The sequence below is a fragment of the Ursus americanus genome, chromosome 24 (assembly GCF_024610735.1).
Source record: "Ursus americanus isolate L20-20 chromosome 24, mUrsAme1.1.p, whole genome shotgun sequence".
Classification (NCBI taxonomy): Eukaryota; Metazoa; Chordata; class Mammalia; order Carnivora; family Ursidae; genus Ursus; species Ursus americanus.
The window spans coordinates 44,380,449-44,397,462 of record NC_142150.1 but is presented as its reverse complement, the minus strand read 5'-3'; the positions used below and the strand labels follow the sequence as shown (position 1 = coordinate 44,397,462).

Below are 17,014 nucleotides of genomic sequence, written 5' to 3'. Positions count from 1 at the left end.
CGATAGACCAGGGACGTGTTCGAGGACAAAGCCCTGGGGCACTCTGACCTTTGGAGGTCCGGAAAGCGTCCAGATCACGACGGCCCAGGACAGGGTGCAGGAGCGGCCATGGAGGGTGTTCCCAGGCCCCATGTGGCGGAAGGGCAGGGGCGTGAAGACAGAAATAAGGACAGCTCCAGCCCACAGGGGTCCCTGGGGGGCAGCAGGGGAGCAGTGAGGGGGGCAGCTGGACGGAGCGGGTGCGAGAGGAAGTGGGAGACACGACCGCCAGAAGGTGGAGGCCAGCCGACCGCCCATCGACAGATGGAGGAAGGGGGGGTCCATCTGCACAACGGAACGTCACAGCCATAAACCAGGACACACGGACACCGGCCACAGCAGGGACGGACCTGGGGATGTGATGCTGAGTGACGCAGGCCAGCCACCGAGCCACAGTTCCTGCAGGATCCCACCCACGGAGGTCCCGGCAGACGCGTGGCGGCGGGTGACCCCAGCTCCTGTGAATGGAGGACGCCACAACTCTGGATTGTCCGTGACCTGCGCCGTCCCCGGCGTCTTCCAGGGACGGTGAGGGCGGCACTTCCAGAAGTCTCCAAGCCCCGTCCTCCACACCAGACGTCCACAAGGAGAGGCCCGCCTGTCGCCACGGCATCTGGGGAGCCAGCCCCTCCACCACCATGGAGGGGGGACTCGAACGCAGAACCCGCGTGACCAGGACGGGACGACCACCCAGCTGGGTTCTGCTCACGGAGTCTGTCCGTCTCGTCACCCCCACGCCAGCCTCTGTGCACCCCATGGTCAGTGGCTGCTCTGCTCGTGAACGCCGCTGCTTCAAACCCCAACGTACTGCACCCCGAACAGCGCCGTGAGCCCCACCATAACCGCCTCGGGATTTATTGTGAGAACTGTAATTCCAAAATGATTTTTAAATAAACGGTTTTTTATTTTGCTTGGAATTCCTGTCTAAACGACAATATCAGAGTCTAAGTACACTTTTCCTCATAAAAAGCGCCTTTTAAGGAGCATGCCTCTTAAAAGGGGAATCTTTAGTTTGTCTAAAGCTGATAAAGGTCAAGGGTCAGGAAGTCAACTTTCACGTAGAACAAAGTGGCCAACACCAAAGGGACATCAGCAAACAAGTGGGTCAAAAAACGTTTATTCTGAGCAATTAAAAAAAAATCATACCTATGATATGTGCTACAGAAACTTAGATACAATCATTGCATATAAAACCCGACCTAACTGTGGTAAAGCCAAGGGTTACGCAGAACGCACTTCAGGAAGCAGACGCCCATGTCCTAAACAGCTGAGACACCTCAACAGAATCTTCCGGCAAGACACTGCTCCGGACCGTTGCCGGCACTGACCTGGCCTCCCCGGCTCAGGAAGGTGATGTGCTCCTGTGCGGCGTCCACGGGGAGCGTCCTGGGTGGGAGAACGCACTCTCTATTTCCCTATTAGCCAAGTCAATCGATGGCATTTGCCTGTCCCGTGACACGGTATTTTGGCACGAAGAACACAAGTGCCTTGATGGGAAGAACGTTTCTGGCGGTTTATGACACGGAGGGTGCCTGCCTTCCCGCAGCGGACGGCCGTCTTCCCACCCAGCACACCCAGGGCCCGGGCCGCGCCGGGGAGGGCAGTGTGCACGGCTCCGGGTGACGCTGCTTCGGGGGCAGGAGCGGGGACAGGAGTGGTCCTCCTGGCCTCAGGTGTCAGGGGAGGGCCGAGGGAGGGAGGGGGAGAGAGGGTCTGGGCAAACAGGAAAGCACTCCCCCCCGGAGCTAAAGCAGCCGCCCGCTGCACCCCTGCCCTCAGTCCTAACCCCCCGACCGGCCTCCCTCCGCCGGGGACAGCGACTCCCGCCCGACACCGCACGCCGGTCCCGGCACAGGCAGCACGTGTCAGGCGTCGCGCCCGCTGCCGATGGCGAGGCCGGCATGCACGCAGGACAGCGGGGGGTCCCTGAAGTGACTCCACAGGCCAGTCAATTTGGCAGAAACAAAGAAAATGCCTTAAATGCGTAAAATCGATTACCCGAGTCCTCCTAAGCGTGATTACATTAGCAAGTCTGCGGCGTGAGCGTCTCCCGAAGCATCGGCGGACGCATCCCATGTAAGAGCAGCCGTACAGCGGCCTCCCGCCGGCGCCTACGGCCGCAGCTCCACGTAGTTGGCCGGGAAGAGCCCGTACCTGCCCTTGCACAGCCCGCGCCACCAGCCGTCGTCGATCATCTCTATGTTGGTGATGATGTCGTCAGGGTCGAAGGAGATCTCGTCGTCACCCGCTAGGAGAGGGCAGAGAGAGAGGACGGTGACACGCTGACACTCAGCGCTGCCCGGTCTGCCAGAAGGAGCGCGCTCCGGCAGCCACTGCAGTGGCCGGCGGCCCCCGGCGGGGCGGCGGAAGGCAGCGAGGCTTCCACACAGCACGGCCTTCTTCCCGCCTGCCCTGCCCGGCCTGCCCCGCTCTGCCCTGTCCCGCCTGCCCCGCTCTGCCCTGTCCCGCCCGGTGCACACCAGCCCTGAGCACGCGAGACGGAGCCCGTTGCCCAGGCTCCCCGACACCAGGCGTCTCCCATTCTCCCACCGGGGAGGGTACTTAGAAGGCGCAAAGGGGAGCCTAGGAAGCAGGCGCGGAGGCGGCCAGGGCGGCAAGTACAAGGGTAACCACACCGCTTGGTACAAACTAGAGATGCCCGATTTCACAAAGTCCACACCCATGTCAACAAATGCGTGGAAACAGGCCTAAGTACCCGGAAGGTGGGGACACTCTTCCCAGGGCAGGACGGCGGCGCCAGCCCAGGGAGGCGGACACAGACACAGCCCACTGGGGGCGGATGTGTGTGGCCGCGGCTGTGGCCAGCAGCCCGAGAGCGGTGCAGAGGATCTCGGGAGACCCACGGAACAGGCTCAGCAGCAGAGGGAGAAATGCTGGCCTTGCGGTGGAGACCGTGGCCCCGCATGCTGGACCGGGGTGGTGGGGACTCCGCAGTGCGGGACAGATGGAGGGACCTGTCGTGTGCCCCGTGTGGTACATGGCGAAGAGCACAAAGCTCTCCCGGGGATGCCCTGCCCTCGGAGCACGGCTGCGGGTCACCCCAGGATGAGAGGCCCTGGGGCAGATCGGAGGCGCTGCCGCGAACAGGACAGGAGGTGCCTGGGACGGCTGGTAGAGGTGGGACCAGCAGCACACGTCACAGTGTCTCGTGCCGACTCTCCCACTTGGAGGACCACATGTGCTTTGGGGTGGGCAGTGTCCTCGGTTTCGGGGAGTTCCCACTGGGGCCTCCAGGGGGCCTGGGGCCCCCCTGTGGCTGAGGGTGGGGAGGCACAGAAATGGAGGAAAAAGGGAGTTTCTGTAACTCCGACATTATTTCAGAACAAGTTACTTCTTAACAACTGTAATAACGCTCTGGGAGTCAGACTCCCAAAAGCAGCGTCCGTGGAGACCCAGCAGCAAGTGGGAACACGCGTCCCTCACCGGCCTGGTAGTCGTACAGGGCGACGGCTGTGATCCCAAGGTCGTTTTCATATTCGTCGTAGGTGTTTTCCTCTAAAAATAAACCGAGACAAGAGCTGAGGTTACCCAAGTACCCTGGGCGCACCCAGCCCTGCCTGAGCGCCAGTCGGGAAGGGGAAGGACTCCGCGTTCAAGGAGCAAACCCACACCTTCCCGACGCCGGCCGGCGGCCATGTGGGTGGGCACCGAGGCAGCTTTCCGAGGAAGGGCTGTTCAGCTGCACGCATTTGGTACTTTGGGGAGGGACCCCGCGCTGCCCCAAACCTCATGTCACACTCGGGGAGAAGCTAAGGCTCTGTCCTGGGCTGTGTTCTCACATGGATTCGGGTTCATTCTGCCCACACACATGGAAGGAAACCTCATCTTTAAAGGTAAGAGACCGACTTCAGCATTCGTCCCACTGAAACATCTATACAATTTCCGAAGCTTAGAGAAATCATCTTTAAGGGCCTCCGCCCCGAGCTGCCGCCGTGAAGGGAGAGCAGCAGAGGTCCCTTCCCCCACACTCTCCCCCCCCGCCCCGGGGCAGCCGGAGCCTGCCTGGAACCACCACGGAGGCCACGCCAAGCCCCAGCGGGGTCTGGCGCGTCAGGCAACGGGGAGACAGACACCGCTTTCACAAAGGAGCAGGGACAGAGGGGGATCTGGTGGGGTGCCCCTCCACCTGTACCTGCTTGATAGTGGCCGGGGGCCTCTGCGGCCTCATAGACGGCGTCCGAGGCGAAGGCCAGGCCCTGCTGGCTGCCAGTCTCTTGGTAGTCGGCCGCTTCCATGCTGTACACCGGCTCGGGCTCGGCCTTGAATGAAGCTGCATCCTAGGGAAGGGAGGGGTCAAGGAGACATTTCTGTGGCCCACCCTGGGTCCCAACGCACGACTACCTGTTAGTCCCGGGGGTTCCGCGGCACAGACACGCGGATGAGGAAGCACCATCTGCTAACACTTTGAGAACACTCGATTCTAACCGTGACAGCACCGTTAAGAGGACCACGTGCCATTTCCTGCTGAGTAACCCACGGTCACAGCCCCCGACAGCCCAGTGTCCTGCAGTGACGGAACCACGTGGCCTGTGGGGAACAGCACCGCCCCAGGTCGGGCCTGCGGCTGAAACCCAGGGCAGGCTGGCCCGTGTATAAAGGCACAGGCCGCCGAGGCTGCCCAATATGCCCGAGGACCTGACAGCCCTGCTGTGCCTCTAAGGGCCACTTCACAGTGTCCCCCACCGCACTGCCCCGAGCAGCCCCACCCCCAGCCGGTGGCGTTCGAGTCCGCCCAAACCCTCGGGGGACGGGAAGAGTGTCTGGCAAGCCACGGGCGAGCACAGACACTCAAAGGAAATCAACACCAGGCTGTTCACAGTCATCGCGACTTCTGACCCTAACGGAAAGAGGTGGCTTTAGTCCATCTTTCCGACCAGGGTCCATCTAAAGGCACCGTCGGGGGGTCAGAGAGAAACGGACACACAAAAAGCCCCAGTAAGAACCAGCAGAGACAGGCACTGGCTTTCGCTGGCAGATGACCATCATGGCTCAGGCAGCCCATGAGAGCCACTCACAGGAGGCCACAGAGATGGGACTCCGCATCCAGGCCAGGCACTAAGTCACTCAAGGGTCAAACTGCAACGGAACGACAGGCCCAGAGCCTCCTTTAGGCAAGCCTGCCCTGGATGACGCCCTGGAGGTTTCGACGCCAAGTCATGGTGTGGGGGCACCGTGCTGGCTGCCCCGAGGATCCTGAGCAGGTCTGGGTGTGGGGGATCCCATCCTGGGCTGCCCGGTGGCACCCTACTCCCTGTCTCTGGCATCAGCACCTCTGCCCCCAGCGTATCACATGGTCCTGGCTGAGCTGCCGGTCACAGGACCCACCTGCCCTCCCGCTAGGTACAGCAAGTCATACCAGTCTTCCCAAAGGACCGACTCTTTAGGGACCGGCCCAGCAATGGAACAGGATAAGGGGAGATGGCTCAAGGCCCCCCTCTTGCCACTGGGTTATGAGCCCCAAGGCCACGCCACAGTGCCTACTAGTCCAGGAGGACACAGCCACCACGCAGAGGGAGCAGCTCACAGAGGGCCCTGCTGGCAATGTGACTACCCCCGAGAGCGAGGCTTCTTGTCCAAAGCTCTCCGGTTCATGAGCTACCGGATGGCTGAGCCCTTTAAGTGTCAGCTGAGCTGAGGTAGCTTCTGTTCCTCACAACCCAATGGCCCGTGAGGACGTCCTGGTTAGACAGAATGGGCAGGAGAACCAGGGCAGTGGCCATGGGGACAGAGGGGACGGGACACAGGAATCAGCCAGGTGGTCATAGAGGCAGTGGCAGAAGTGCTCCCGAGAGGCAGGGCGGAAACCCCGCGATGAACGAGGGATAGTGAGGAGGACAGCCCGTAACTCAAAGCCCAGGAGAGAAGACTGGTCCGATGGATTCGAGTGCGTGGTCACAAGGCACCAATGATGGCAGTGAGGATTAAGGGCCAAGGACAGTCGCCGGGGAACACAACGTTTGAGAGGGACTGAGGGAAGGAGAGCTGGGGAGGGCGGCTGGTGAAGTCAGTTCACGTGGGAGGACGGCAGCTCAGGGCCAGGAAATAGTTTTCTAGAAGGTAGTGGGGTGTCAGATGCAACACAGAGCAAGTGAGATAAAGACTTGAAATGGTCTACGCGGCTTCAGGAGACCCGCCTGGGAGGCAGCAGGCCGGATGAGGAGGGGGCCTCGGCCAGGAAGGCCAGCGGGGTGGCCGCACACGGGGAGAGGATGGACGTGCGGTGCATGCCTCCTGGCCCCCCAGCACTCACGAGGGCTCCTCCCCGGGCTGTCCCCTTGGGTGGGGCACCAAGCGGAGTGGGGTAGGGGACCCCCACTCCATGCACGGTGCCATCGACCTGGGAAGGGTGTCTCTGGGGGGTCAGACTCATTTGCACACTGAACGAAAACACCAACCTCGTAGACAGGGCTTGGGGGCGGCCTCTCCTGAGCGGGCTGAGGAGTCGGGGAGGCTGGGGGCGTTGGCTTCTGGGCTCGGGCTTGCTCCTGTAATTGAAAGGCAAGCAGCGGTCAGGCGGTTACCAGAAAAAGGTCTGCCCAGGCTTACGTGACGGCGCACTCAGTGCCAGAGCAGAGAGCAGGGAGTACAAAGCACGGGGACTCAGCACCCATAACCGTAAGGACAAGGTGAAATCAAGGTCATGCTTCATCCACACACAGGATGTCAAGGGCCTCCAGTCCTCCTACTGCCACCATGCAAACCATGGGGTGCAAGCAGGCCGCCACCCTGTGCCTGGCCCAGACCTCATGTAGGTGACCAGATAAGGAACTCGAGGCTCTGAGCTGCTGCTGTCGGGACGGATTTCTGGGGACCTACAAATGGGGTGTGTTCTACACGTCGAACAGACAGGAATCTCTGGGGGCCAGAGCGTGGGCTGCAGTGAACAGATTAATGGCATCTCAAAGACACGGACACCCCAGCCCCCAGATCCTGGGAGGAGGCGACCTCGCAGGGCTGAAGGGACTGAGGATGCAGGCAGTTACGGACGAGAGGTGGGGAACAATCCCGGATTCCCTGGGTGCACCTGACAGAACCACAGGGTCCTTCCCTCCTGGAGGGAGGCAGAACTCATCAGAAGATGTCACCACGGAAGCCGAGGCTGGCAAGGCCCCAAGCCAAGGAACATGGGCGTCTCTAGAAGCTGGAAAAGGCCAGGAGAATAGGTCTCCTCTGGAGCCCCCAGAACTGTGAGAGGGTCCACATGTGCTGCTCTGAGGCGGAGTCCGGGGTCATGTGGGATGGCAGCCCCAGAAAAACCCTGCGGACAGCTGATGTCACGGAGGAAGAGACAGAGGACCACAAGGGTCCCGCACCAGGAAGCAGCAGAAGCAAGAACCAACCCTCCCCAGCCTCCACCCCAGCAGGCTGCCAGCAGGACAGTCAGGCTCACACGCTGCCTGGAGCCGGCGTGAGCTTAAACACCCAGGGCCAGGCGTGTGCCCACGGGGGTGGGGGGGCGCGCATGTCCAGTCTGGGCTGGGCTCCACAGGCCCGGCCAGAAACCCGGGCTGCCATTGCCACCTGGGCTGTCCTACAAGAAGGACCTGTGACAGCCCCTCTCACAGCCGCTGGCCACAGAGAGTAACTTCTCCCAGCGAGCCAGCAGGACCTGAGAGTCAAGCGCGTGCGGATTCGTGAAGCCCTGCCCACCCGCCCACAGGAGCGCCCCACGGCCCAAAAGACTCTGGAATGAGGACAGAGTGGGGAGTGGCTCCCGGGGACCGGCAGAGGCATGGGGCAAGGGCTGGAAGCGGAGGACGACATGGCGGAAGGGACAGGAAAACACGGCGGTGCCTGACAGAACACGGCGACAGCCCTCCGCAAGCCGCCCACTCCTCCTGCACCGACCGGATGCAGACGGGACTCGGCCACTACAACGCGCACGCCCGAGATGAGGAGGGCACAAGTATGTGACAAGACCAGGATGTCAGGAAAAATGCCGTATCATGTGCATATTCGTGAGTTGAACAACCAAGAAAACCTAACCTATAAGCTCCTTAATTCAAAAGTTTCCAGCAACCACGGAATCGTAAAAGGTCATTACACAAACTTGTTCCTTGTCTGCGTGTGATAAAACCACCATCAGGGCGCATTTAATACGTGTCTCTGGTGCTCGCGGCACGTTTATGTCCTCACTCTCCATTCCCCCTCGAAGGGGGTTCTCTGAGCCCTAAGTACTGATTTTGGGGAGGAGACGTCTACAGCGTGGAACAAAGCTTTCCGGTTTACGGAAGAACTTCACGGGCTTGACCTCTGATTCGGCTTCCTAACTCCCCCGAGAGAGGGGTGCAGAGCCGTCCGGCCCGGGGAACTGCTGGGCGCAGGCTGCCTGGTCAGCAGGTGATCAGGTGGAGACCAGAGCCACGGGGAAGGCCGAGGAAGGAACACGCCCAGGCCTCGGCTCTCCTCCCGCAGCCCCTGTTCCCACCTCCTCTGGCCTGTCGGAGACAGAGACGCGCACACACGGCAGATGCAGGTGCAGAGAGAAGCAGGAGTCAGCAAAGCAGAGAGCGGCACTGCTCCTTCACAGGGAGTCCCCTCTGTACTCTAGCCCTCTCCCCAGGGAGAAGGGGGTTCCAGAGGGCTCCAGGTCAGGACAGAGACCGCCAGGCACATGTGGGGCCCGGGGCTCCGCGGAAGGAGGATTTCAGAGGCGGGCGGGTTCGGGAGTCACCAGGGCACGGGAGCTGCATGGCTGACCGGCCAGTACCGGCGGTCAAAGGCTCCACCACGTATGTGGCTGAGAGTTACGGTCCCTAACAGCAAAGCCTCCAACTACAGTTCCAAACGTTTTCCACAGAGAACCTTCTGGACCACGGGCCCAGAAGGCACACTCACGTGCAGCTGCCTCCGGGCCTCCTCCTGCTCCTGTCTCTCCTTGGCCATCCTCTGGGCCTTCTCCACTTCAGCCTTCCGCCTGTCCTCCTGCTCCTTCTCCTTCGCCAGGTTTTCAAAGTTGGCTCTAATGTTGCTTGTTCTGCTGTTCGCTACAGAGGGGAGGAGAGATGCACGCCGGGCGTCAGAGCAGCGGCGCATCCCCCCGACCCTGTGCCAGGGCGGCCTACCCACCCCCCCAGGAGCCAGCGGCGCCCCCAGCAGCCAGCTCAGCCCGCCCGCCGCCGCGCCTCCAGCTCATGCACGTGCTGCCGGGCGGTGGGAGCCCAGAATCTGGAGTACTTTCTATTCCAAACGGCCCTGCATTCTTCCCCAGCGCACACTCAGGATGGGAGCACATCATTTTCCCTAACGACGTCCTTGATGGCACCGCACTAGGCTCTGACGTTGTGTGGACCTCAAGCCCCGAGCCCACACCTGCCAACCTCCTGCGGCCGACGGGGCCGTGTGCGGTCGTCTCAAGGAGAACCGTCGTGCTGAGCTGCGGGCTGAGCTCAGTGTTCACGGAACATCACTTTGCCCCGAGACAACTGGCCAAGTATGGTGTGCACCTTTGGTATCTGGCAGACATTCTCTCTAAAATGAATAAACTCTGTCTATCGTGTCAAGAAAAACATCAGTTATCTGTTGTCAATGGGAAAATTCAAGCTTTCAAGAAAAATCAGAATTGTGGAAAACTTGTATCTGCTCTGAGCATGACAGCTCCCCAGTTCCACGTAAGGACTCTGGTAAGACTGACGGTACCGTGAATGAATGTCACCGGGGGGACTGCAGAAGGAAAAACACAACACTTGGAAGTTCAGCTTAACTCAATGGTCAACGGTCTAGCACCCTGCAAACGTCCAACGCGCGATCCAGAACCATGCGCTTGTAAGGGAGACGACCCTCCGAGAGCACTGGGAAACCACTGGGTGTCCGAGTGCAGGGTTGCTGAGGAATATCCGCAGTGACCCGAGACGCTGGAGTCCAGATTTCCTTCCTAAACGTCATTTACCACAATAGATCGAACGCAGAAGCAGCTTAAGAATAAAGGTCTTTGACTAAGGACATTTATAGACAACGCCAAGCAATGCCACGCTTCTGCACAGGCTTTGCTTCAAAAATGTGGTTATTTTTTCCGTAAGTAGTAGTATTATGTTAACATGTGATGTTTTGTTGTTTTTAAGTGAATAAAATCTTAATTGTGTTTTAATCCCACTACAGCAAAGATCAAGACACACAAGCCCCACAAACGATCCCTTTGAGTGTTGAAATGTCCCCAGACCCCCAAGTCCGGGAACCGCGGACCTGGGCGTCCACAGGAAACAATGGGGACCGTCTGCCTCCTACTGTCCATTTACCACATTCCAAGCACTTTCCCCCACTCAGCAATACTCCTCAGGGTGTGGCCCCCATGGCAGAAGCGGGTGGGGGGCGCCTTGTCTGGGGGCAGCCTGGTGCAGGGCCCGCAGACAGAAAGGGCGACAGCAGCTACTTTGGCTTCCGCACAGGCGAGCAACATATCTCTCCCATCACAGCGCGCCTGCCTGGCCCCACTGGCCAGCTGGGGGTCTGCAGGCACTAGAGCCCCCCAGAACCCAGTACCCGGCAGTGTGGGGGGCCCTTGTGGTTGGGAGGCCGGCCCGGCTCTGCTTTGGGAGGCACCCCCCACAGACCATCCACTGCCAGAGCGCCGCAACACGCGACGTCGGAAAGAGCCCACGTGCTTCCGCGGGGACACGCAGGCCTTCCGTCGCGGCACGGCGAAACCCCCTCCCCGAAGTGAGCAGAACAAGGGTGTTCTCCACTGCCCCCAGCTCATGCTGTGCCCACGACGGGAACACCGCACGGCGCGCAAGTTCATCCCAGGAAAACCAAGGCCCTGGGGTCGGCCGCAACTTACCTGCCTCGACGGGGACAGTCTTCTGATAAGCAGGGGCCACCTGGGCAACATCCTCGAACGTGGAAGCGTTCTACCAAGACAGAAGCGGGAAAATGAGGGGAGCACCTTCCCTCATCCTTGCAGCCTGCAGGGGCTTTGACCTCACCCGAGTGTGGGAGCCTGCCTGCAGCTTCCAGAAGAACGGCCGAGAGTGCCCAGAGGCCTCACACCCGCCTCTCTGCCGACGCAGGAGGCTGTCAGGCTGGTAAGACTGCCCCATACGATGCTGCACCGGGGGACGGTGTCGTCGCCATCTGCTCAGACCCGCACGATGTACGCCAAGAGCGAACCCCGGAACAGTCTCAAACGCCCCCCCGACCCCCTGCAGCCTTGAGGGAAGCGGGTGTCTGCACCCCCCCGACTGCTCCCCGCTGCTCCAAGGCGTGATGGCCTCGTCCAGCCAGTTCTCCAGAATGCTGCTCAGGGTCGTCTCTGCCACCACCCTGGGGGCTTCTGCCCCGGCTGTGCTCTCTCTGCACCGCGCCCTACCTGCTCCTCCCTGACCAGAACCCTCTCCCTCTGCTGCTACTCAACAGGGACTCTGCGCCGTCCCCTGGTCCAGCCTGCGGGACACCTCCCACCCATTTCCCTCACCCCCAGGGACTACTGCAGACCCAAGTCCCAGAGACCCCACCTCTCTCAGCGACAACCTCGTGTCACCGCTTGGCTCTGAACCCCTTGTGCACATTTACCGGAACCCGCGTAGTCCCCACACCTTTCCAAGCCTGTGCCCTGCCACTCGCTCCAAGGGCCCACACACGGTCACGTGCTGGGGTCCCTGGGGTCCTGTGGGTGATGATGTCTGTGTGGCCAGCTGTGAGCCCAAAGGAAGCAGGACTACGGGAGGACCGGCCCTGCCATCGGTGACCAGGGGCCAGGCACAGGACTGGGCTGGACGGCCTTTGTTCAGCTGATCGGAGGGGATGGAGCCGCTCCCAGTCCCCAGTGTGGAGCTCAGAAGCCCACCATGCTGATGGAGATGGGCCGTAAACGGGGAGCACAGCCATCCGACACGTGCTTAAAACTAACCCGCCCAGACTCTGAAGCCATTGGAAGAGACAAAAGTCCCTGGCGAGAGGAACAAGCTATCTCAAGGGGAGCGCTGTAAGACACGGCCCAGCGCTTAGGCTCTGGCTCTAGACGAACACGGTGCCAGGGGCCTTCCACAGCGAGAGCATATTCCAACATGGCAGCCAGCACCCACACGTGGCCAGTGGGCTCTTCTACCGTGGCCCGTGTGACCAAGGAACCCAATTTCCAATTTGGTTTACTACTAAGCTGAATTCAGAGAGCCACATGCTCTTGGGCTGTCGTGTTGGCCTAGAGTCTAAGTTTCCAGGTTCCAACGATGGTCCAGCCACACGCCCTGGCGTGGCGTGGCATGGTGGCCAAGCATGGGCACTGCCTGGTGCCCTGCCTGGCCGGGGACCAACTATAAGACGGGCATGGATGGTATCCTCTGCCTCACCACACGGCTATGCGCAGCCCAGGACAGGACCCCCTGGCACACGAGGTGAGGCCTGGCACACGGGAGGCACCGCTCAAGCGTCTGTCCTTCTGAACACGTGAGCCAACACCCACCAGAGACCAGCCCCGGAGCAGCACACAGCAAGAGCTCCATAAACTCCCAAACCTATCAGCAGAAAATACTCGGCCCTGGATTGGAAATACTCACCTTATCCATCCGATCCTTCTGCACCCCATATTTCCCGCCGAATCCTTTGGAGTAGTCTGAAATGGGGCACAACACAACACTTACTCTGAGGTCGAGGACCAGCACAGGGCGGCCAGCAGGGGCATGCAGACAGATCCAGAAACAGCCCAAGAAAATGCACCCAGCGCAAAAAGGAACGAGAACCGCCAAACGATGTGTCTTTACTTGCAAGGCGAGTTCTGTTTCTACCGATGGTATTCAGTACGCAGGCAGGTGCGAGGCAGGAAAGAGGTGTGTGCATGCTTTCCCGCGTTCTCCCGAGGGACAGAAAGGGTGCCGGGAGCGGGCTGGCAGGCAGTGAGGGCGAGGAGGCCGCAGCACGGGCCGGGGAATGCACCGCTTCAAGAGCCCAGTCTTCCGCCCGGCAACAGCTGACCGGCGCGTCCCTTCCTGTGTCCTGCTCTACTGAGCGCTAAGACGAGGCTCAACACAGGCTTCTCTTGCTTCTTAAGAGAAAAAACGATTCCATGGGGAAATTCTATTGGCCGAGTACTTATGTCCCAGCAACACAGATCTATGTGGCAGTCACGCTGTCATGCAGCACTGTGGCCACGGAGAGAGCCAAGGCCGTCCCCGTGCCGTCTGCCGGATGGACCCGAGTGCGTGCTCCTGCCCCTCTGAGACCCTGGCACCGGACGCCTGAACTCTGCTCCCGCCATCGCTCCTTTTCCAGCTGTACTCCCAGTTCGAACAACTCAGTCCAAGTTTGGACGGTAATTAAAGAAGGAAAATGCATTGGCCAGATTCCCAATATCTACACCTAGAAATTCCCCGTTTCTTTTCAGTTTTGTGCACATACTACCGGCTCTGTGTGAAGAAGTTATACGTAGATGGTGTCACCCAAAAAACAAAAACAGACAGAAAACATCCCCCCACGCAAAGACACCACAAGGGAAACACAGAAACCACACAAAACATGCCTGCCCTGTGCCCCTCACGGCCACCTCGCCTCTGGTCGAAGGCTCGGGGCCAGACGGAACCAAGGAGCTCACTGGGTGACTCCCAGCGGTCATGGTCAGCAGCAAGAGCTCCTGGAGAAGGTTGCTGGGAGACCAAAGACAGCCCCCCCCCCCCCGAACCTAGTCATGTTACGGGGTTAGGAGGACTTTACCCTGCAACTACCCATCCCACCACGCACAGGTTCTAAAGGGCAGAGGGGCGGAAAGCGGTGCAAGTCAGAGTCACTCCAGCGTAAAACCGGGTCAAACACACCCACGAGCCCCTGACAAGCAACAGCGGCTAACTCGGAAGGCTGAGCCCCTGAAGTCCGTGCTAGAGGTGGCTGCACCGGCGGGAGGGGGGGGTGGGGGGGCGGGGGGGGGCTGCTGAGCGACTGTGCCTTGCTGGGACCCGTGCTTGGCCAGCCTCTCCTTGTAATCAAATCCCACAGCACAGGAGTCCTGCCTCCCGGACTGAACACCGAATCTGCCTCCGAAACCGGCCTTATAATCTGAAAATCCACAAGCAACAGCAGGGAAGACCGGGACAGGAAACACGGTTTGGTTAGAATCGGATTCGCAAGGGCAAGCGTCCAACACATCACTTCCAGACAGCAGAGCTCGGCGGAGCGCAGGCGCTGGGGCCGGCTCCCGGGCTCACAGACGGGCCCAAGCCAGCCCCAAGGCTGCAGGACACACCGCAACTCCTAACACTTCAGCCGAGATCTGAAAACAGGTTAGGAACTGCACGTGAAATGATTCAGAAAAAGCACTCCATGCTTTGAGGCTTCCTTTCGGGATCCTACCCGCACCGCAGACACGAGAGTGCATCTCTGTGCGTGTGAAGAGAGAGACCCGTTGTACACAGTATCACGGGGCCCCGCGCGTCTGCCCCGCTTCCCAGTGTGCTGGCCGCAAGGGCGAGTGCGAGGCCGGGGCACACGCGAAGGGGCCCTACCCCACCCCATCCCACAGCCCAGGCCCCAGGGACGGTGTTCTTTCTGCCATGAGCACGCTCCCGAGCGGAGGCAGCGCCCCGCGGCACACTTTATCAACGGGGACACACATGCGGGGAGAAAGTGGCACTCCCAGGACGCTCCTGGGAGCACAGGTGGGCATGGCGCCCCCTTCGCAGCAGCTCCCAGGGGGAGGAGGGCTCATCGCTACAGTAGCTGGGGGGGGAGGGTTTCAAAACTGTGGCAGGCACAGGACAACCCCAAACAGTGGAGAGAAAATGACACATGACAGAAATGTAGCAAAAACACAGCACATTGGTGGACCTGTGGACAGAACAAACTAACTTCTGGAACGATCTCAAGCAGGAATAGGCATAATAAATGTACCTTTTTGGGATTCGTGCAGCTGTAACTTCTCCTGGTGATCCCAGCCAAGAGCACATTTGTCTTGTCTGTCTGTCTGTACACCGAACTTTCCTCCAAACCCTTTCACATAGTCTATACGCACAAGAAAAGGCCACAGTCTAGAGTTAGCGGGGAGCACGGGGAGCACATTCCTAATACAGTCAGACACACACAACCTGCTAACTCCATCTCTCTTCCCGCAGGAAGAGGGCCTCCCCAAGAACGTCTGGGAAGCAGCCTGATCTAAGGCTTGGCGCCGTGAGCACCAAGAGGACCCCAAGTACGACGCTCTAAGCCGCCATGGTCTCCCCGTTTACAACACAGACATGTGACACGTGGCCATAATTACAGGCAACTGCTGGGGTGCCGGGGCCAAAGACATGTCAGGATGTGGCTTCTTCATTTAACAGCGGTGTTTGTGAACTTGCTAATTCAAAGTGTGGTATTTAATTAAAAAGAGGCATCTACTTTAGAGGTTCCTGGTGATGCTCTCCCTTTCTGTTCTGGCCAACACTCATCATGCTACCAGCTGCCGGCAAGAGGAGAGGAGAAAGGGGAGGCACCTTTCTGCGACTCGTGCTTCTCCGTCTTGCCCTGGTATTCGAAGCCCACGGCACTCTTGTCCACCTTGTCCTTGTCGATGCCGTACTTGCCGCCGAAGCCCTTGGAGTAATCTACACGCAAGAGAAGTACTGTTTATACACCAGCAACACAATCAGTGAGCTCATCTGAGAAGGTGTTCTCATCGCCCAATTAAAAACAAACCAACGCAAACCAAAAACCTTTCGGGCGCACTGTAAGATCACTAACACGGGAGACACTGGAAAGTATCACTTGATATGTAACAACAGAAACGTGAGGGCAGCAAGAGCAACGGATTTCAGCAATCGTCTCATCCTCACTGCATTCCAAAGAAGACCATGAGATAAGCATGTCTGACGGTGGTGAGAACGACGAGAAAGGGGAACCGTCTCACACTGTTGGTGGGAACGCAAGCCGGGGCAGCCACTCAGGAAAACATTTCGTCAAACAGTTGAACACACAGCTACCCTATGACCCAGCAGTTGCACTCCTGCATGACTGTCCCATGGGCCGCCTGGCACGGGGGCGAAAACCCCCTGGTGCGGACAGATGTCTGTGCGTGTGGGACAGACGGGGAGGGCAGGCCCCACGCGGGGAGGAGCGGTGCTCCTGGCGGCCCGACCTTTCTGCGATTCGTGCTTCTCCGTCTTGCCCTGGTAGTCGAAGCCCACGGCGCTCTTGTCCACGCGGTCGGCCTGCACGCCATACTTGCCACCAAAGCCGCTCGAGTAGTCTGCGGAGACAGGGCAGAAGAGGCCTGGTGACAGGTTCAACTGTCACTTCGGCTCTTCAACCGATCAAGACAAAAACATGTTGGAGACAGGACTCAGCAAGAGATCAAGCACACGGTTTAAACCGCCCGCCAAGGCCCCCGCATGAGTGACCCCAGACTCCGTCTCCAGCACGGTCTCCGGCAACCGCGAGATGGGAGCGTCTTTCCCAACGGCACACATGAGCTGCGGTCCCGTCCGAACAAAGCCAGCTGTGTAGCTCATCCCTTCCCGAAGGGACGGGGAAGGTCCGCACCAAGCCAAATGGACAAAGTGCCTGCTCCCGGAGCCATGGATGACACGCAAGACGCAGACGCAAACCCGCGCGCAAAAAACGCATCAAGCGCTTTGAGAAAGTGACCTGCTTCTGTTTTCAAAAAAGGCTTTAAGACACTGGCATGACGAAGGTCAGCCAGCGCGGGGTGAGGACCACACGCACAGTGAAGCACCAGTGATCTAAGGGCCCCGCTTCCCACTGCTGGGGCAGCCACCCCCGAGAGCAGACTCTCCCGGGACAACGCCGCTCAGAGGGAGAAAAGGCAGCCTCTGCCGCAGCCTGGGAGGCACCACGGTGACATGCAACCCGGACGTGCAGGGAGCACGGCCCTCCCAAAGGGACACAGCCCTCCCCAGGTAATCATCTCCGGTCATAGCGCTCTCTTCCCCAGCGCGGCGAGACGGCGCAGCCCTCCTGTCCACGGCGCGGCTCACCTCTCTGTGAGGCATGTTTCTCGGTCTTTCCCTGGTATTCGAAGCCTACAGCAGACTGCAGG

At 59.8% G+C, this 17,014-nt stretch overlaps 1 protein-coding gene across 4 annotated transcripts in view; it reads right to left on the bottom strand.

Moving 5' to 3' along the window:
- Positions 1–1,140: 1,140 nt before the first annotated feature.
- The window catches only part of CTTN (cortactin), a 29,267-nt gene continuing 13,393 nt past the window's right edge, over positions 1,141–17,014 (bottom strand). For 2 of the 4 annotated variants that reach the window (XM_045775681.2, XM_045775682.2), the window contains exons 7-18: positions 16,953–17,007; positions 16,094–16,204; positions 15,453–15,563; positions 14,872–14,982; positions 13,930–14,040; positions 12,552–12,607; positions 10,838–10,907; positions 8,899–9,047; positions 6,456–6,545; positions 4,193–4,337; positions 3,484–3,555; positions 1,141–2,287 (exon numbers count right to left, since the gene is read on the bottom strand). In XM_045775681.2, the coding sequence (XP_045631637.1) occupies positions 2,151–2,287; positions 3,484–3,555; positions 4,193–4,337; positions 6,456–6,545; positions 8,899–9,047; positions 10,838–10,907; positions 12,552–12,607; positions 13,930–14,040; positions 14,872–14,982; positions 15,453–15,563; positions 16,094–16,204; positions 16,953–17,007 (1,218 nt within the window). In that variant the 3' untranslated portion in view covers positions 1,141–2,150. Of the gene's footprint in view, positions 2,288–3,483; positions 3,556–4,192; positions 4,338–6,455; positions 6,546–8,898; positions 9,048–10,837; positions 10,908–12,551; positions 12,608–13,929; positions 14,041–14,334; positions 14,362–14,871; positions 14,983–15,452; positions 15,564–16,093; positions 16,205–16,952; positions 17,008–17,014 lie in introns of all 4 variants that reach the window. The other 2 variants (XM_045775683.2, XM_045775684.2) reach the window with 2 other exon arrangements.